At 47.8% G+C, this 20,785-nt stretch overlaps 2 protein-coding genes across 3 annotated transcripts in view; one reads left to right on the forward strand and one right to left on the reverse strand.

The window, feature by feature from the left end:
• The window catches only part of LOC139175949 (asialoglycoprotein receptor 1-like), a 579,489-nt gene that overhangs the window by 126,269 nt on the left and 432,435 nt on the right, over positions 1-20,785 (forward strand). The window lies entirely within an intron of this gene.
• Positions 3,266-20,535, reverse strand: GNB2 (G protein subunit beta 2). Of its 2 annotated transcripts, none has more exons than XM_070728778.1 (10): positions 20,399-20,535; positions 9,700-9,824; positions 8,858-8,896; positions 8,647-8,753; positions 7,851-7,914; positions 7,599-7,761; positions 7,446-7,512; positions 6,071-6,272; positions 4,272-4,488; positions 3,266-3,677 (listed from the first exon to the last, which is right to left on the reverse strand). In XM_070728778.1, exons 2-10 carry the CDS (start codon positions 9,754-9,756, stop codon positions 3,571-3,573), a joined length of 1,023 nt encoding a protein of 340 aa, XP_070584879.1. In that variant the 5' UTR covers positions 9,757-9,824; positions 20,399-20,535; the 3' UTR covers positions 3,266-3,570. The 2 variants fall into 2 exon arrangements, with proteins under 2 accessions (XP_070584879.1, XP_070584878.1); XM_070728777.1 differs by having other exon boundaries at positions 19,959-20,399.

Consider the following 20,785-nt stretch of genomic DNA (forward strand, 5'->3'; position numbering starts at 1 on the left):
AGTGGGGGGCCCGGGGTTACAGGTAGGAGAACAGGTGGGAGGCCAGCCACAGGATGGGGCTATGAGTTCAGGATCTAGTGAGGGAGAATCAGACGCTCGCTGGGTAAACCCTAAATTCAGAAGGATTCAGAAACGTAGAGAGCAAAGGTCTGGAAGAAGATATTAAGGAGAGGAATGGGTTAAATATTGTAGTGAGGCAATTGACGGGCTAGTGGAGAAGAAGGGCGGAGTTTCAATGTTGCCGGAAAGAAATATGGAGGGGGGTTTTCACCACGCTAAAGTAAGCCAAAGTATTTTGTATTGTATTTAGTCAGTGGCTGTTTTTTATAGCTATGTAGTAAGGAAATAAATCTTGTCTAAGTTAAGCAGGAAAAAGAATGTGAGGAATGTGGCTAGAAGAGAGATAACGTACCGTTTGATGTCGGAAATGTGTTGGAAGTACAAGAGAGCAGAGAAATAAATGGAGTTGCTTTATTCATGAAATTATGCATTTAATGAGAGTTATTTGTAATTACTAAACTTCTACGAGAAACCAGAACACTCCTACTCTCCTCTTCCTCCTCTTTCTAACTCTTCCTTCCCTTCTGCCTCTTCTTTCTGTTCTGCACCTGAAAGCACACTGGCTAGGTCAAGGGTAGGCAAAGTTGGCTCTTCTATGACATGTGGACTTCAACTCCCAGAATTCCTGAGCTAGCATGATTGGCGTAGGAATTCTGGGAGTTGAAGTCCACAAGACAGAAGAGCCATCTTTGCCTACCCCTGGGCTAGGGGATTCTAGGAGTTGAAGTCAACTCATTAAAACATGCTGGCTGGGGGAATTCTGGGATTTTAGGCCCAGCTGGATGGGGAATTCTGGGAATTGAAGTCCACTCATTAAAACACACTGGCTAAGGGGTTCTGGGATTTTAAAAAGCCAATGCAATCCTAAATTGTATCAACAGAGGGATGCAATCTAAGAGTAGGGAGGTAGTAATACCACTCTATAAAGCCCTAGTTAAACCACACCTGGAGTCCTGCATCCAGTTGAAACTAGAGAAAGTGAAACTGAAACTAGAGAAAGTGCAGGAGAGAGCAACCAGCATGGTCAGTGGACTGGAGACTATAACAGAGGAAAGGTTGTAGGAACTGGGCATGGATAGTCTAGCCAAGAGAAGAACCAGGAGACATGAGAGCAGTGTTCCAATACTTGAGGGGCTGCCCCAGAGGAGGGAGTCAGGCTGTTTTCCAGACATAATGGATGGAAACTGACCAAGGAGAGATTCAACCTGGAAATAAGGAGGAACTTTCTGATGGTGAGAGCGATCAACCCATGGAAGTTGCCTGCAGAGGTTGGGAGAACTCCAACACTTGGGACTTTCAAAGGAAGATTGGACTGCCATTTGTCCGAAATGGTATAAGGACTCCTGCTTGGACAGGGGGGTAAGGACAAGATGACCTACAAGGTCCCTTCCAGTTCAAATCAAATCTGCCTAGGAGGGGCCAGTAGGAGACGATCCAATCACCCCATCCCATTGCTCTAGGCCAGCCTGTCCGAACTTGGCCGTTTTCCTGCGGACTTCCAATTTCCAGAATTCCTTGGACAGCCCTGCCTGTTTTCTCCGACCTCGCAGAGCGGAGGGATTGCAGAGGAAGGGATTACAAGAGAGTAAATTAGCCACAACGGGTATTATCTATCGGAAGTATTCTGGAAGTGGAAGCCAGGTTTGGACAACCCTACTCTAGGTCAGTGATGGCGAACTATGGCACAGGTGGCACACAAGACGCTGCCCTATGCCGATTCCAGTGTGCAGGTGTGTGGTTAGCCAATTTTCGGCCTGCTTTATTGACAAAATTGAACGGGTCCAAAGACGGGCTACAAGAATGGTGGAAGTTCTTAAGCATAAAACGTATCAGGAAATACTTCATGAACTCCATCTGTCTAGTCTGGAGGACAAGGAAAAAGGGGGACATGATCGACACATTTAAATGTGTTAAAGGGTTCAATAAGGTCCAGGAGGGAAGTGTTTTTAATAGGAAAGTGAACACAAGAACAAAGGGACACAATCTGAAGTTAGTTGGGGGAAAGATCAAAAGCAACGTGAGAAAATATTATTTGACGGACAGAGTAGTAGATCCTTGGAACAAACTTCCAGCAGACGTGGTTGGTAAATCCACAGTCACTGAATTTAAACATGCCTGGGATAAACATAGATCCATCCTAAGAAAATACAGAAAACAGTATAAGGGCAGACTAGATGGATCATGAGGCCTTTTTCTGCCATCAGTCTTCTATGTTTCTATGCTTTACAGCTGTTTTTGCTCACCCCAGGCTTCAGGAAAGCCCCCTGTTCCGAGATGGGGAAAAAACAGCCCAGCGGGGCGACCGGAAGACTAGAGGTTTCAATGAGGCCTGTGCGCATGTGCTGGGGGACAGCAGGGCAGGGGTTATGCGCACAAAGGGGAGGGTATTGCATTTATGGGTTTGGGCACAAACCAGTGAAGGGCTGCAAAAAAAATTTACCACCATGCTGTGGGCATGGCTTGTTTTGTGGGTGTGGTTTGCCAGCCATGTGACCAGGTGGGAGTGGCTTGACGATCATGTGAGCGGCTTAAAGGTGGCCAATGTGACGCCTCTCCTCCCCTCAAAGAGACACAATTTCCCCCTCTATTTACCCCATTACTGAACATCCAAAATATAGTCTTTAATTCTGTGTAGATATGCCATAGGTGTACATACATATTATTTATTTTTTATTAATTGGATTTGTACGGCGCCCCTCGGGCACCCAAAAATATACATTCTTTACTGTATAAACTATGTGTATGTACACACACACACACACACAGCTCTTCGAAAATTATACACATTGACTGTGGCAGGAAAAACAGACCCAGAGCCCAGAAGGGAAAAAAAAGAGAAAAATTCAAAAATTTTCTACAGGTTCTGCGTACCTGACTGTACCTGTAGGGACCCATCACTGGCACAAATGAACGTGTGGACACCTTTTTGGCATCCCGAGCCAAAAAACGGTTTGCCATCAATGCTCTAGGTCAGTGCTTCCCAACCTTGGCAGCTTGAAGATATCTGGACTTCAACTCCCAGAATTCCCCAGCCAGCATTCGCTGGCTGGGGAATTCTGGGAGTTGAAGTCCAAATATATTCAAGTTGCCAAGGTTGCGAAACGCTGCTCTAAGTTATGCTGGGGAGACCATGAGGAAACATCTCCCACCACCACCACCTCGAGCCCTGAGGCGCCCCTCAACGAAATGACACAGCACTGCGTTGTAACCCCTCAAAACCCTTTTTATTTGTGAGGCTGGCACCCCCTGCTCTCCCGCCCCCCTTCTTGGCAGCATGGCGGGCATCCTCCCCCTTCAATGTTGTGGGTGGAAATCGGACTTAGGATAACGTTGAAGAGGAGCAGAGGAAAATGAAAGGAGGGGGTTGGGTGGAACGGACAATGGGAGGGCAGCCAGCCGAGGGGCAGAGGCGGCTCAAGGCCACAGCAGAGGGGGACAGAGACCGGATTGGGGGAGGGGGTCTCCAGCTTTTCTCCCACCAGCCCCCTCCCATCCACCCCGAGGCAGGGTTCAGTTCCAGATTTTCAAGAAGCTGTCCCAGGAGCCAGTAGCTACGGCCATGCCATCGTCCGTCACGCCGAGGCAGCTGACCCGGTTGTCGTGGCCAGCGAGGACCCCTGCAAGGAGAGAAAAATGCCTAGCAACGATTCCCGGAGGAAAGCGAGCAGAGACTACAGGGCAAAAGACTTCCGGTCAGCTTCTTCCTCCACTCTCCTATCTTATTGACTTTTTGTCCCTTCCTAACCCACACAAACGGCATCCCCGTGCCCAATCCCCGACCGTTTGCAGCCGAATCCCGAGAGGACTCTCCCCCTTGCCTGCTTTCCCAACAGGCCCAACCAGACCCCTCCCTCTCCGCTATAATGGGGTTTTCGTTCTCCCAAGTGCTGGGCCCGGAACGTGTGATTCTTAGATATCGACAAAAATGGACGAGATCACCCAATCTGGCTACGGGAAAGATGCAGAGGCAGCAAAGGCCAGTCACGGCTATGGTTTAGGACACTGGGAGAGGGGAGGGGACGGGGAGGGGAGAGGAAGCAGATTAATCCTCTTTTTGGGACTATAGGGTTGGTCTGCAGTGGAAAGGAGTCTGCATTGTGAGGAGGGAGGGGCTGCTTTCCCGAGGGCAAACTTGGCGAGTCTGGTAGGAAGGAGGTCAAGGCGGCCCCTCCCTGGCAGCGAGTCCAGGGGCACCGGATTGGGCCACTCACCTGCCCGGTCGCCCTTCATGGAATCCCAAATGTTGCAGTTGAAGTCATCGTAGCCGGCCAGCAGGAGGCGTCCGCTGCGGGAGAAGGCGACGGAGGTGATGCCACAGATGATGTTGTCGTGGGAGTACAGCATCAGCTCCTGGTCGGCACGGAGGTCAAAGAGGCGGCAGGTGGCATCATCGGAGCCCGTGGTGAAGGCGTTCCCGTTGGGGAAGAACTGCCGAGAAAGGAAGAGGGGGAGACAGCTAGCGGCTTCCGGGAGCTGGAGGTCCACCCGCCTTAAAATGGCGGTCGCGGAGCCTCCTCCAAGAGTTGAGACCAAACGGGGAATCGGAAAGGACTCGTTATGTAAACACTTGAGAATGAAGTCGGACCCCCTCCTATGAATGCCGCCATCTAATTTAATTAAATTAAATCAATTGGATTAATATAATTTTGAGGGGGTAAATATTTTCTTAATTTTTCTCCATACAAACTTCTTCAATACATTTTAGAACAGTTTCATATCATAATAAAAACAGTATCGAGTTAGTACATTATTTATAATTAATCTCCCCCCCAAAAAAATTATTAGTTCCCAATTAATTACTTCCAGTATCAATCCAACCTCCCCAATTAATTTATTAAATTTAATTTATTAAATTTAATTAATGTAATTATTAATTTAATTTAATTTATTAGATTTATAGGCTGCCCAACTCCTTCCGGATCTAGTTTTTTCCAAACTACAGGAGAGGCTAGGCACTCTAACCCAAACCCTTGATGTGAGTGACGTCATTGGCCACCTTTAAGCCGGTCACATGATCCTACAAAGCGGCTACTTTGAACTCTGCAAATTTTTTGGTCCGGTTGTTCAATGTTTGGGTCAAGCCAAATGCAGAAGTTGACGATAAATCAACGGCTTGCCACACTATCTATAGAAAGCCTGATGTTGATGGGAACTTGGGTGATTTTCAGGAGGGGAGCAGAGGCAGGAACAAGGCATCTTCTCGAGGGGTTCAAGGTCATTCTATGCCCACCCACCTGGGCGGAAGCGGAAGGAGGACTGGCCACGCTGGCACAATCTGAGTGGGCAACATGACAAGTTTGTGGGTGGATGAAGAACAAAGGAGAGGGGCGGCATACAAATATAATAAATACATCTAATAAATAAATCTAATAAATAAATCTAATAAATAAATCTAATAAATAAATAAATAAATGTGAACTTTCAACTGGGTGGGAAACATAGATCCATCCTAAGATAAAATACAGGAAATAGTATAAGGGCAGACTAGATGGACCAGGAGGTCTTTTTCTGCCGTCAGTCTTCTATGTTTCTATGTTTCTAACTCAGATTCAGGCTTCCTGGCGTAGGTGCCAGGATCGCTCTGGCAATAAATTGGAACTTTGACTTGGACTCTGATTTAGCTTCGATGCTACCTGGAACCTTGACAGCCCAGGAATGCAGGCCATTCTCTCAACACCTGATGAATTTAATGTTTGTTCCCGACAAATGCCCCTCCCAACTGCATCTCCTTTAAACTCCATCCCCAGGTGTGCCTTGGGTGGGAAACTCAGATTCAGGTTTCTCAGTGTAGGTGCCAGGTTGGCTTCGGCAATAAATTGGAACTTGGAGGAGTGTTTTGACTCAGATTCTTATTTTAGTTTGGACGCTACCTGGAACTTTGATAGATTGTGTCGAACGGAGAAACTGGCCCTAGATGCTTGCCACAAGTCAGGGAACAGAGAGTATCTCTAGCAAGGTCTTCGGAGTCTCATAAAAACTCTCCCCCCCCTTCCCAAGGCTCCACACTCACACAGACAGCGTTGATGTCGGATTCGTGTCCCGTGAACGTCTGCCGGCACATGCTGTCTCGGATGTCCCACAGCTTGACTGAAGCATCACAAGCGCCCGAGACAAAGCAGCGCATGTCCGGGGAGAGCGAGAGGGACATGACGTCCCCGCTGTGGCCCGTAAAGGTGGTGGTCTGCTGGCCCGTCTCGATGTCCCACAGGGCACTGGCGAGGAGGAAGGGAGGCGGTTACGGCAATGTTCCAAGATCAGACCATTCCTCAGGGTTCAATACACCACACCAAAATAGACACGGGACAGACAAGACGGACGACCTTAGAACAGTGGGCTCCCAACCTTTCGGGCACTAAGGGTCTGGGGTTCTGAGGATTTTCCATGGACTGGAGGTGAGGGGGGAGTATGGTTTCAGGCGCTGCCCGCCTGACTTGTTTGCGTGGCCTGGTGCCATTCCACGGACCCAAAGTAGGGAACCCCGTCTCAGAAAACGGGTTCCGGTTGAGTTGGAGCAGAATCACATTGGGATATTGTTCTGCGGCGGCTGTCCTATTGGTGTTGGGTTTTTTTGGGGTATAACTTTTTGGTTTTTTTCTCCATACCTTACGGAAATACAAATTCACGTACCTTCAAATTTCAATACAACAGAACAAGGGTCCCCAAACTTGGCAACTTTAAGACTTGTGGACTTCAACTCCCAGAATTCTGTGAGTTGAAGTCCACAAGCCTTAAAGTTGCCAAGTTTGAGGACCTCTGCAATAGAATATAGTATCAATTACCAAACTCTTAATTTTAAATCTATTTTGTTTTGGTATACACTATTTATCTTGTGCTCCCTCCTTTTCTAATTTTGTCCTCTGGATTTCAATGATTGTTTTCTGTTCTCATTCGGGTTCAAAGCGCTATTAAGCTATCAAAATTCCTACTGGCTATTTGCTTTTTTTCTACTAAATCTATGCCATAGTGCTTCAGTTAATTTCTTCAGAGTGTCCAGGGGGAAAGCATTTTGAAATTCCCTAATATTTCCTTCACATTTCCCTGTAACTTGTGATCTAGTTAAGGCACGGTCGTAGATGATGTCATACCAAATGGCTAAGCTGTGGAGAAATATCAGTAGTTTAGTTGACCGGACCTGGAGGAGGCCAACCCTGTGTGCCCTCATTGGTCTCTGGGAGGTAGGCAGCAGGAGATGGTCCCATAAATAGTTGGATCAGTCAATCAACCAATAATCAATCAAATACACAAATACATACACAAATACATACATACATACATACATACATACATACATACATACATACATACATACATCATAATCCCTCTCCCCTTTTTGAGCAGGGGACGGGACTTGGCATCCACTTGGATCGAAAGTCCAGCCTACTCACCAGGTTGTGTCTCCCGAACTGGTGATGATCTGATTATCGGACAGGAACCGGCAACAGGAGAGGTACCCTTGTGGAAGAGAGGAAGGGTTGGTCAGTGGAGGGGCGGAGGAGGCCCGGCCTCTTCCCAGGGGGAGGAGAGAAGAGAGTCCTCACCCGTGTGTCCCGGCAGCTCCCGGCTGACCCGGACATTCCCTTCACGGGTTTTGAGGCTGTAGATGGAGCAAATGTTATCCAAACCGCCGCAGGCCACGTAATTCCCAGAAGGAGCGTAGGCACAGGTCATCACCCAGGACGACCTCAAAGGAATGGCATGAACCTGGAAGAGGAGAGAGAGGAGGCAGGGGAGGGTCAAGGCCCGCATCAACGTCCTTTGGGCACCTGCTCGGCTCCGCCTTCGGAACTCACCTTATTGGTGGTGTAGCTGTCCCAAATGATCAGCTTGCCGTCTTGAGAGGCACTAACCAAAAGTCTGGGGAAAAGAAGGAAACGGAGGTAATTTGTGTTGGGGGGAGGCAGGAATAGGGGTCTCCAACCTCAGCAACTTTAAGCCTGGGGGGACGTCAACTCCCAGAATTCCCCAGCAAGGAGAAGGGAGGGGTGGTTAAATCGATTAAGCCTTTGTGATCGCTCTGCACTGCAGGATACGTTTTTCTTTTCTTGAGGGGAGGTCGCCTGTCAAGTTGGTGCAGAGGTTGGTGATAAATTAACAGCTTGGCACACTATCTACAGATTTATGGGAACTTGGGAGGGGGGATTTTCAGAAAGGAACAGATGCAGCCACAAAGCCTCCTTTCGAGGGGCTCAAGGCCATCCCAGGCCCACCCACCTGAGCAGAAGTGGAAGGAGGACTGGCCACGCAGGCACTATCTGAGTGGGCAACGTGACAAGTTTGTGGATGGGGGCACAAGGGGTGTGAATTTTCAACCGGGTGGAAAAGTCAGATTCTCCTTTAAACTCCATCCCCAGATGTGCCTTGGGTGGGAAACTGATTTAGGTTTCCCAGGGTAGATGCCATGATGGCTCAGGGAATAAATTGGAACTTGGAGGAATGCTTTGACTCGGACTCTGATTTAAATTTGGATGTTGCCTGGAACCTTGATCTAAAGTTGCCAAGGTTGGAGACACCTACCCTAGAGAATGCTCCTATCTCCCCCCACCTCCTCTTCATTGGGGGGAGGGCTCACGCTCTTGCTACTCTCACCTAGAGTCCGTCCCCCAGTGCATGGCGTAGATCTTAGCTAGGTGACCCCGCAGCGTTCGCCTCGTTCGCATCTGGATCCGGCCCACTGGATCGAGGCCAGCGGTGATCTTGAGTGGTGGAGAAGGGGAAGACAGGGGTTAGCAGTGGGGGATAGGAGCGGAGGGGTTTCTCCTCACCCCTACCCCCCCCTCACCGAATCCGCCTGTCTCACCTGGGTCAACGTGGAATCGCCACATGCTTTCCTGGCGTCCTGCGGGGGAGAGACGGGAGGAAGAGGCAGCTCACTTAACGACCAAACCAGATGCCGCTTGGCAATTGCGTCTGTCCCACTGAGAAGTGCCCACTCCCCCTGCCCCCCCGAGACACAACCGCCGCTGTCATTCCCCATTTATTGCATCCTCCAGCACTACAACCCCAGGTTTCTCTCTGTCCCCCTTTTTAAAATAGTCTTTATTAAGTTTCTACGTATAAAAACTATTTAAACAAAACAAAGAAATAAAAGAAAAAAAATGAAAGAAAATGAAACGGCAAATCAACTTATAAACTTAAACAACATATAAAATATATTCAGTTTCGGTGGTGTTCACTATATGCACATAGATAGTTATTTGCTTATCATCAATTAATATTTTCTTTCACTACATACATATATTTATTTGCTATATAAAAGACGTAATTTGTCAACCATATTGTTGACTGTCACTATCGAGCAACCTAATATTGAGTATTTGTATCTAGTGTGTGGAATTGTGTGTCCGTTTTCTTTAGTTCTGTATATTATATTCATTTTGGATGTTTCTGAGGAAGGTCCACATTTGTTTTTAGAGGTTTTATATTCCATCGGTTTATTGTGCAGTATTTCTATATATTTTTTATTTGAGTACAAAAGAAAGGCGTGTCTAATTTTGCTTTTCCTAATTTTGGTATTTTTTTCTGTTTGAGCCATTTGTACCAATTTTCCCATATTTTGTAAAATTCAGTATCTCAAGATGCATTTGCCACCTCATTGAGGCCTAGAACCTTGCGGCAGACTCCTCCTCCGAGTAAACTCACCCGGATCTGGTTCCGCAGCTGCTCCGCTTCCTGCCTCAACTGCTCCAGTTCACTCATGGTGGCTGGGAGGGGCGGGGGGGCCAGGGGCTTGGCCAGCAGCCCCTTTCACTTAGCCACGATCCTGCCTGGGGGGGGGGGGGGAGAGAGAGAAACGGTTATACTGGGATTTCAAGGAAGAACCTCACGCATTTTCTCCAAACTGGATTTTTCAAAAACCAAAAAAAAAGGTCGGCCATATCAAATGGCGGCTAAGAATTCACAACACAATTAGTATTCCTCGTTTAGCGACCGGTTCAAAGTTACGACGGTGCCGGGGGGGGGGGGGATCAACTTACATTTTTCGTTTTTGACCTTTGCAAGCATCCTTATTACGATGGTGTGGTCAAAAGTTCAGACACTTGTTTTATGACAGGCGCTGCATCCCAAGGTCTCATTTTGCGACCTTCCAACAGAAGGTCAGAAATGTGCAGGCTTACTTTAGAATTGCAGAATGATCAAATAAATTTTTATTGTGTGGGAAAAACTATATTGCTCAAAAAAATAAAGGGAACCCTCCGAATGAATGAAATAATCTCCTTGAATATGTTGTTCTGTACAAAGTTGAATGTGCACAACAGCCTGTGAAATTGACAGTAAGTAAGTAAGTAAGTAAAACCTTTATTACAGTCAAAGACCATCAATAAAATAAAGACAGAACATCCAAGAACCGTTTCAGATTCTTAGACTGTCAATCAGTGTTGCTGCCTATGTGGACAGTGTGATTTTACAGAAGTTTGATTTACTTAGAAACATAGAAGACTGACAGCAGAAAAAGACCTCATGGTGCATCTGGTCTGCCCTTATCCTATTTCCTGTATTTTATCTTAGGGTGGATCTATGTTTATCCCAGGCATGTTTAAATTCAGTTACTGTGGATTTACCAACCACGTCTGCTGGAAGTTTGTTCCAAGGATCTACTACTCTTTCAGTCAAATAATATTTTCTCATGTTGCTTTTGATCTTTCCCCCAACTAACTTCAGATTGTGCCCCCTTGTTCTGGTGTTCACTTTCCTATTAAAAACACTTCCCTCCTGGACCTTATTTAACCCTTTAACATATTTAAATGTTTCGATCATGTCCCCCCTTTCCCTTCTGTCCTCCAGACTATACAGATTGAGTTCATGAAGTCTTTCCTGATACGTTTTATGCTTAAGACCTTCCACCATTCTTGTAGCCCGTCTTTGGACCCGTTCAATTTTGTCAATATCTTTTTGTAGGTGAGGTCTCCAGAACTGGACACAGTATTATTCCAAATGGGGTCTCACCAGTGCTCTATATAAGGGGATCACAATCTCCCTCTTCCTGCTTGTTATACCTCTAGCTATGCAGTCAAGCATCCTACTTGCTTTTCCTACCGCCCGACCACACTGCTCACCCATTTTGAGACTGTCAGAAATCACGACCCCTAAATCCTTCTCTTCTGAAGTTTTTCCTAACACAGAACTGCCAATACAATACTTGGAATTATATTGTGTTATTCAAGTGTTCCCTTCATTTTTTTGAGCAGTGTATATATGTATGGCTTGAAAAGAAGAAAAATGATAAATAAGCATAATAACAAATCTATATAGAATTATACTTAGTACAGTATTCTGCAACCTGTAACTGTAAATATTACGATAAAAGGAAAATATTATTGAAATGAATACGTCAATGCTACAAAAATGTAAGTGAACGATTTGTAAACGTTATTTATGGGGGGGGGGTTGTTTGTACTGTTTTAAAGATTAAATGAAATAATAATTTTTAAAAAGGTCGTAAAACAATTTGCTTAACAAATGTCTCACTTAACAACAGAAACTTTTGGGCTCCATTGTGGTCGTAAGTCCAGGACCACCTGTAGAGTCAATTATTCACTTAATGACCACATTACTTAACAACTGCAGCGAAGGTCACAAAACAGAGCAAAACTCAGTACAACTGTTTTGCTCAGCAACAGAATATTGAAGCCGAGTGGTGGTTGTAAGTCGAGGATTTCGGATTTCTGCAGCTCAACGCCTGACCCTCTGCCACTGCAGCCGTCCTACCACTGACCCCCCAATTCCCAACCTATGGGGAGAGAAGGAAGGTTGGCCGGGAAGCTGCTGCTAATTGGCGAAAGGAAGGGACCCCCAACTCACAGCTTGCAATCCCAAATCCCTACAGTTGCAAAGGAGGGGGAAGGGATACACACACACAAACGCACACATACACACAAACATACGTGGAAAGAGTCCCATTTATCAAGATCAAGATAACCATAGTCCATTTTCCTCAACGCTCTTTGCTCAAATCCACCCGAATAGCGTGAGAGTCGTGGTGGCACAGTGGACAGAACGCGGTATTACAGCCTAACTCTGCCAACCACCAGCAGTTCAATCCTAGCCGGCTCAAGGTTGACTCAGCCTCCTGAATGAAGCACAATGGCTTTGATTGATTAAGCAAGGGAGAATAACTAGCAGAGGAAGTAAATCATAGCATTTCAAATTGTTTATTTATTTACGGTATTTTGTCAAGTAGGTATTGGTAGCATACAAAGATATAACAATGTTTATATACATGATACTGGTAAGAGAGAAATATTAGAGCAGTTGACGGTAGGCATGCTGGTGCACTTACGCACGCCCCTTACTGACCTCTTAGGAATCGGGTGAGGTCAACAGTGGACAGTCTAAGGGTGAAGTTTTGGGGGTTCGGTGATGATACTACACCATGCATCAACTACTCGGTTACTAAGGTCGGATTTCCTGCAATTGCGTTTGGAACGGTTTACTTTGAGTTTGTATCTGTTGTGTGCTCGTGTGTTGTTGTGGTTGAAGCTGAAGTAGTTGTTCACAGGAAGGACATTGTAGCAAATGATTTTACGGACTATGCTTAGGTCTTGTTTAAATTACAGTAATTGGAGAATGAAACAATCTGTGTAAACCAGGGAACGAAATTAGACAAAGGAGGCAGCACGAGATGAATGACATATATTGAGAGTAATAGAATAGAATAGAATTTTATTGGCCAAGTGTGATTGGACACACAAAGAATTTGTCTTGGTGCATATGCTCTCAGTGTACATAAAAGAAAAAGATGTATTTGTCAAGAATCCTGAGATACAACACTTAATGATTGTCATAGGGGTCAACTAAGCAATGAAGAAACAATCAATATTAATAAAAATCTTAGGATACAAGCAACAAGTGACAGTCATACAGTCCTAAGTGGGAGGAGAAGGATGATAGGAATGATGGGAAAAACTAGTAGAAATAGAAGTGCAGATTTAGTAAAAAGTCTGAGTAGTAGATGAGGGGCGGCATACAAATCTAATAAATACAAATACAAATAATAAATACAAATATAAATACGTAGGTTTACTAAGTTAACCTACATGATGTATGGGGGTTTTTTTATTGGGGAGAAAAATAATAAGAAAAACATTTTGTACGTCAAACTGTTCACCCAGGGAAGGATTTGGAGGGCATAAGAGAAAGTAGGAAAGGAGAGAGAGTAGAAGGGGAGATAGAGGAGGGAAAGAGGAGGAAGGAGAGAGAATAGAAGGAGAGGCAGAGAAGGAGTAAGGAAGATTAGATTAGATTTATTGGATTTATATGCCGCCCCTCTCCGCAGACTCGGGGCGGCTCACAACAATGGCAAAAACAGTACATAGTGACAAATCTAATACTTAAGCAAGGAAGGAGGAGAGGGTAGTAGGACAGGGGACAGGTGGTGTAAGAAAGTAGGTACTAGAAGTAGAATAGCCACCTGAGATAGAAAGAGGGGAGTGGAGAGAGGGAAGATGGAGATGGATTGAATAATAACATTAAAATTGGAATGTAACTTAGGTTATTTTACTATTGTTTTTAAGCGACGATATATGTATATTGATTTCTATTGAAGATATATGCGACGCATGTTATCTATTTTTGATGTGGAGAAAAAAAATAAAAAAAAGTTTTACTGGCAAAGGTTGACTCAGCCTTCCGAGATGGGTAAAATGCAGACCCACCCAGATGTTTGAGACTAACTGTCAACCACTCAGAAAGGGGCTGGGGAGCTCCGGGAAGTGGTACGTCAGTCTAAAGCCTATAGTGACTGCTGTCCGGGCCCCCTCCCACAGGATAGGACCCCCACCCCATCTCTTGAAGGGAAACAAGGTGGGAGGTGGAAACTCAGAGCAGCTAGCGTTTCTTAATCGTTGTATCGCAAACTGCCAATAAACATTATTAAATGCTTTTTTTGTGCACCCAAAAAAACATTAAAAATATCTGATTTTTTTGGATGCTATTTATATTATAATGTATTTAAAATTATACTCCCACGGAAAAGTCCATCTGTCCTTCTATTACCGGGGGGGGGGGGAAGGGAATATTTCCCCCCCCCCCCCCCGAGAAGGTCTGTAACTTGGGAGTCCTTCTTGACCCACAGCTCCTTGACCTGAAAAGAATTCTCTTCAGAACTCTCCAGAATTCTTTTCAGAACTGCCAGAGTTAGAAACCTAGAAACCTAGAAGATTGACGGCAGAAAAAGACCTCCTGGTCCATCTAGTCTGCTTTATACAATTTCCTGTATTTTATCTTAGGATGGATCTGTGTTTATCCCAGGCACGTTTACATTCAGTGACTGTGGATTGACCAACCACGTCTGCTGGAAGTTTGTTCCAAGCATCTACTACTTTCGGTAAAATAATATTTTCTCATGTTGCTTCCGATTTCTCCCCCAACTCACCTCAGATTGCGTCCCCTTGTTCTTGGGTTCACTTTCCTATTAAAAACACTTCTCTCCTTTAACATATTTAAATGTTTCGATCTGTTTCCCTTCTGTCCTCCAGTTCTTTTCAGAACTGCCAAAATTCTCTTCAGAACTCCCAGAATTCTCTTCAGAACTGCCAAAATTCTCTTCAGAACTCCCAGAATTCTTTTCAGAACTCCCAGAATTCTCTTCAGAACTGCCAAAATTCTCTTCAGAACTCCCAGAATTCTTTTCAGAACTCCCAGAATTCTTTTCAGAACTCCCAGAATTCTCTTCAGAACTGCCAGAATTCTCTTCAGAACTCCTAAAATTCTCTTCAGAATTCCCAGAATTCTTTTCAGAACTGCCAGAATTCTCTTCAGAACTCCCCAAATTCTCTTCAGAACTCCTAAAATTCTCTTCAGAATTCCCAGAATTCTTTTCAGAACTCCCAGAATTATCTTCAGAATCCCCAAAATTATCTTCATAACTCCCAGAATTCTCTGCAGAACTCTCAGGATTCTCTTCACAACTCTCAGGTATGCCCATACCTAGGTATCCCATGTATCATCATCACTCCACGAGCTGCATGGTGTACCAATTGGTCCCCAAACGCAATTCAAAGGGTTGTTACCTATAAAGCCCTAAGTAATGACTTAGGACCAGGTTACTTATGGGATTGTCTTCTGCCTCATGTATCCCAGCGGCCAGTCAGGGCCCACAGAATCAGTCTTCTCCAGGTCCTGTTAGCCAAACAATGCCGGCTGGTGGACCCTACGGAAAGGGCCTTCCCTGTGGCGGCCCCAGCCCTTTGGAATCAACTCCCCCTGGAGATTCGCACTGCCCCCACCCTCCTGGTCTTTTGGAACACTCTAAAAACACACCTTTGCTGGTGGGCTTAGGGCCGTTGAGCATGGGCACTCTGTTCCGACCAACATTATGACTGTCATGTGGATGAGTGGTTTTAACACAATGATTGATTTTCATTGGATTTTATAGCATTTATAATGGGTTTTAGATTTTGGATTAGTTTATAGATGCAAAGTCTCGGTTTCTCATAGGTTATGTTTTGCGTATTCATTTTTATGTTGTAAGGCAGGGGTCTCTAACCTTGGGAACTTTAAGCCTGGAAGACTTCAACTCCCAGAATTCTCCTGCCAGCTTTGCTGGCTGGAGAATTCTGGGAATTGAAGTCCTCCAGGCTTAAAGTTCCCAAGGTTGGAGACCCCTGTTGTAAGGCACCGAGTTTACGGAGAAGGGTGGGCTAGAAATTGAAATAATTAGTAAAATCAATCAATCAATCAATTAAAACACATTGTCTCTAATTTTGTCTTTACTGTAAGAATCCATTCAAATGACATTCTGTGTAAAGTCATTTTAAAATTGAGATCGGCCTGTCGTTTTTGGCTTTTTTTGCAAATCGGACTCTGTGCTTGCAGCCTTTGGCAAATCAGGCTAGCGTTGCCCCGCCCCCCATGGACCCCCCCGCCCTCCGGCCATCCCAGAGAAGCCAAAAACAGGGTTGCTAAGGCAACCAGCCAGTCTCTCAACACACATAGACACATACACATAGACACACAGACACAAACTGCACTATGCTCCCGGAAGGCTCGCCTAGGCAACGGGGGATGAGAAAACCGAGAGCAAAAAAGTGGACGGATCCGGGCTGTTGGAGGGAGGAAGTGGGAAGGGAAGATGGCCAAGGGCGGCTTCCTCCGGCGAGGGGGTGGTGTGGGGGCAAGGAAAGAGCCATCTTCCCCGCCCCTGCGACGCCACTCAGCCTTTGCTCCGGCCCAGAAAGGCCTCAGAAACCATCAAAGTTCTATGTATGTATTTATTTATTTATTTGATTTGTATGCCGCCCCTCTCCGTAGACTCGGGGCGGCTCACAACAATAATAACACAATATATAACAAATCTAATAATTAAAAGTCATTACAAACCCCTTATTAAAAGCAAACATACACACAAACATACCATGCATAAACTGTATAAGCCCGGGGGAGATGTCTCAGTTCCCCCATGCCTGGCAGCAGAGGTGGGTTTTGAGGAGTTTACGAAAGGCAAGGAGAGTAGGGGCAGCTCTAATCTCTGGGGGGAGCTGGTTCCAGAGGGTCGGGGCCACCACAGAGAAGGCTCTTCCCCTGGGTCCCACCAGACGACATTGTTTAGTCGACGGGACCCGGAGAAGGCCCACTCTGTGGGACCTAATCGGTCGCTGGGATTCGTGCGGCAGAAGGCAGTCCCAGAGATATTCTGGCCCGATGCCATGAAGGGCTTTATAGGTCATGACCAACACTTTGAATTGTGACCGGAAATGTATGCTGTTTAGAGTGTCCCCCTCGGGGGAGTTGGGTGACATACAAATTCCAAATAAATAAATATATCAAAAAGAGGGAGGGGGGACACAGAGGGGAGGAGGCAGAACTGAAGCACAGCAGGGGCACAGTGCCGCCACTTTCCAAAACCCACAATGGACTTCCTTGGCGCATTTATTCACAAGATGCCAGGCCCCGATGTCACTCACCCACCCACCCCCAGTTAGAAACGGAGGAGGAGAGCGTGCCACTCCCCTCCTGGATCACAGCCTCTCCCTGGTTCCTCTACAGGCCGCAGGCCGCTCTGATCCTCCGCCATGGGGGATCGGGAAGCTTTCCTGGGGTGTAGCAAGGGGGGGGGGGGATGCCGCAGTCAAGAGAGTTGACAGACACAAACCCAGCGGGTAGGCAGACTCGCCCCCCCCCCCCCGCTGCAAATATTGCTTGGCCAACAAGACTCACAACGAGGGGCGTAAAGCCAGCTTACATTTTAGAATGGAAGAGAGCCCAAAAGGGACCTTGGGAGATCATCTACTCAAACCCCCACCCCACCTCCCGCCAAAGCAGGAAAGCCAAACGCCCTTCTGGACAAATCCAGTCCAGTCTCAAAAATACCCCCTCCCAGTGTTGGAGAAACCCACAACTTCTGGTGGTAAGTGGTTCCGCAGGTTAATTGTCCTCATTTGTCGGGAAATTCCTCCTTAGTTCTAAGTTGCTTCTCTCTAGTTTCCACCTGTTGCTTGTCGTCCTGTCTTCGGGGGCTTTGGGGAAATAGGGGGGACCCCCTCCTCTTCTTTATGGCAACCCTTCTAATACTGGGGTGCTGCTATCACGTCCCCCCTAATTCTTTCTCTCTCTCTCGAAAATCCAGTCCTGCAGCTGTTCTTCCTACGTTGAAAGTCTCCGGATCTTTATATCTACTTTGTTTTATTTATTTATTCATTTATTAAATCTACAGGCCTGCAGTTTTGTTAAGTTAGTCATCCGGTTGTTAAGTGAATCGGGCTTTGCACGTCAGGTCACAAGAAGGGGATCACAGGACCTTGGAACCGTCAAATAGGAACCGGCCGCCAAGCACCTGGATTTTGACCCCTTGACCACAGGGGCGTGTGAAAAACGATCATCGGCCACTCTTTTTCAGCCCCGAACAGTCACTAAACGCCCCGTTGTAAGTCGAGGATCTAGAAACGAGCGCTTCTCAACCTTGGCCCCTTTAAGAGGACTGGGGAATTCTGGGAGCTGTAGTCCACCGCTCCGAAAGCAGCCAAGGTTGAGAAATGCCATCCTAGGAGGAACAAGGCAGAGCCAAAAAAGAAACATTGCACACCGGAAGTTAAGTCAAAGCGCAACGGCTTCCCCCAGAGGGCGGTGAACGGCCCCCACCTGGAAAAAGCACAGCCCCCCCCCCAGGGAGTCTCAATCAAGGACCCCTGCCCAGGAGGAGCGACCCTCCTAATGCTCACTTGGCAGCGTTTTTCAGCTGGTCTTGCTCCCTCTGCCCAAATCACGGGGTGGCCGCCGGCCGGAGACAATTTGGGACGCCACCCTCTGTGCTTGGGGGTCTTTTTCAGATATCCCCCTCCTCTCCTGCAGCATTGCATCCAACTCCAACCAGCCCGCAATCCTGGGGCTCAGGCGGCGGGCATCCAATGCAGCGCCAACTGTCAACTAGACAATATTGCTTGGCGGGGCATTTTCTGTGGGGGCCCCCAGCCCTCTGGAATCAGCTCCCCAAGTTGGAGATTTGCACTGCCCCCACCGTCCTCATCTTCTGTAAGAGTCTTAAGACACCAGGCTTGGGGCCATTAGATCCTAGTCCCCTGGCCGACAAATGTCATGTGAGTTTGTTGTGGGAATGAATATGATTGATTTTAACTAAATTTGAGTTTTTAGATCAGTTTATTTGGTTTAATTAATTGGATTTAAGTACTGTATATCATTGTTTCCTTTTATATGTTGTAAGTCCTTGGAGAAGGGCAGCCAAAAAATCCAATAAATAAATTCAATTTATTCAATTCAATTTATCAGATTTGTATGCCAGCCCTCTCCGAAGACTCCCGGACTCAGGGCTGGGGTCTCCACCCAGAGAAGCCCCCTTTCCTGGGGGGGGGGGGGCCGTTTGCCAAGCCTAGCAGTTTTGCAGGAGGAACTGAAGTGATGCAAGGCTGGGTAGGCAGTGGGGGGCGCTTGGTCGGGCCTCCTTTCGCATAAGGGGCTTTTGGGTCGGGGGTCCTCACTATGCAAAGCGCAGGACAGCACTAAGATACCCCCATCCCCAATTGCAAAGCTCAAACACGGAGGGACTTTGCAATCTCTCTCTCTCTCTGCAAAGATGGTGCAGTTGCCCAGATTGGTATTCACGCCCCCCCCCCCTTCTCCCTTGAACCCAGGACCACCCTAGAGTGAAGAGCATCCTGCTTGGCTGCTGCTGTGCAAGACACGGAATCTGCACACTCACACACCACATACACTAACACACACACAAGCAGAGCGCTTTGGAAGGCTGCCCCCCAGGGAGGCTCATTTAAAGTCGTTAATTAAAGCCTCCAGACACGCTCAGGAGCCCCGGGGGGGTTGCTCTTTTTCGAGCGAGGGGGCGCCCACCTGCCAGACTCCCTCCGCCCACAGCTGCTCTTCCCCCACCTCACTAGAAGACCCCCCCCCAAAAAAGCCCAGGGATTTTTTTCCTGGGTGCAAGGAGGAAGCTTTGGTTGGGGGACGCAGCGAATTAAGGGGAGGGGGCCGTCCAATGCACCCACTGATTCAACCTCGGGGGTGGCCATCTCGGAGCCCCCCACCTCAAAAAATAGGGAGGGGGGCTAGGCAGCCTCCTGGCTTGCTTTGGGCGAGGAGAAGTCGCGGGAGCCCCCCGAGAGCCAGTCCAGGGGGGAGGAAAGTTGGGTGGGGGGTAAAAAAGGGGGGGTCGCGGTGGGGGGACGGAAGGGCGGCCCCTCCCTGCTGTTTCGGGCGGCAGCCGGAGGAGGCTTGTGCAATGGGGCGGGGCGGTTTTCCGAAAGGGGGGATGCCGGAAAGGCGGAGGGGGGCCCGCCTCAAGCTGCGGGGGCATTCCCGGATTGTTTGGGGGTTCGGGGGCGCCCGGGCGGGGGTCTCCAGCCCGGGGTGGGGGAAAGGGGTAGCAATGCAAAAGGAGAGAAAAAAGGGGCAACCGGCCAGCTTTCCCCAGCCGCTCCACCCTCTCCACCTACCTGCTGCCGCCGCAGCGCCGCCGCACGAGGGGGCCGCGGGCGGGGGGCGCGGGGGACTCGTTTCCGCCGCTCCCAGGAGCGGAAGGATCGCGCTCTGCTTGCTCAGAGCGCGCGGCGGTTGTAGAAGCGGCTGGGACTTGAGCTCGGGAGGGCGCGGAGCAATCTCGTCCCCGCCCGGCTCAAGTGATGAGGCTCGTGCCGCCGCCGCCGCGCCCAGAGTCTGACGCGGCCGAAAGGGCAGGGAGGTTGGGGGGGGGGAGCGGGAGAAACCAAGTCCCGCAGGGAGAGGGGTGGTCGCGCGGCAAGGGGAGGAAAGGCGGGGTCTGTCCGAGTGCGAAGCGGGTGGGGGAACACCAGAAAGTGAGGCGAGGTCGGGCCCGCGCTTTCCCCCCCGCCCACGCGCGGAAAATAAATAATTCTTAAGTCGGACCAAGCCGTACCAAGTCAGACGGGCTACATCAGACCACGCAGCCCCGGGGGTGGGTGGGAGGAGGGCTTGGAGCATACCAATTCCCAGGGGTGAGCTTGACGATGGGAAGAAGCGTCCAAAGTGCGTTCAGACTTTGGCTCCTCCATCGAGGGGAGCTGGGCATTCTGGGGGTTGTAGTCTCTCGCTTCTGCGGTCAGCAAGGGGGCGAATGCAGGAATTTCTTTAAGGCAGAGGCCTTCAAACTCGACCACATGAAGACTGGAGGACTTCAACTCCCAGAATTCTCTTCAGAACTCCCAGAATTCTTAATTCTTTTCAGAACTCCCAGAATTCTCCTCAGAACTCCCAGAATTCTTAAATTATTTTCAGAACTTCCAGAATTATTTTCAGAACTCCC

The sequence above is a fragment of the Erythrolamprus reginae genome, chromosome Z (genome assembly GCF_031021105.1).
Source record: "Erythrolamprus reginae isolate rEryReg1 chromosome Z, rEryReg1.hap1, whole genome shotgun sequence".
NCBI classification, from domain to species: Eukaryota; Metazoa; Chordata; class Lepidosauria; order Squamata; family Dipsadidae; genus Erythrolamprus; species Erythrolamprus reginae.

What these genes read in the sequence shown, in the direction of transcription:
- GNB2 (XM_070728778.1), bottom strand. Translation starts at nt 9,756, where the DNA reads ATGAGTGAACTGGAGCAGTTGAGGCAGGAAGCGGAGCAGCTGCGGAAC. An exon ending in CACTGGGGGACGGACTCTAG is followed by an intron (nt 7,915 to 8,646) that starts GTGAGAGTAGCA and finishes TCTTTTCCCCAG; the next exon opens with ACTTTTGGTTAGTGCCTCTC. An exon ending in ACAGCTACACCACCAATAAG is followed by an intron (nt 7,762 to 7,850) that starts GTGAGTTCCGAA and finishes CTCCTCTTCCAG; the next exon opens with GTTCATGCCATTCCTTTGAG.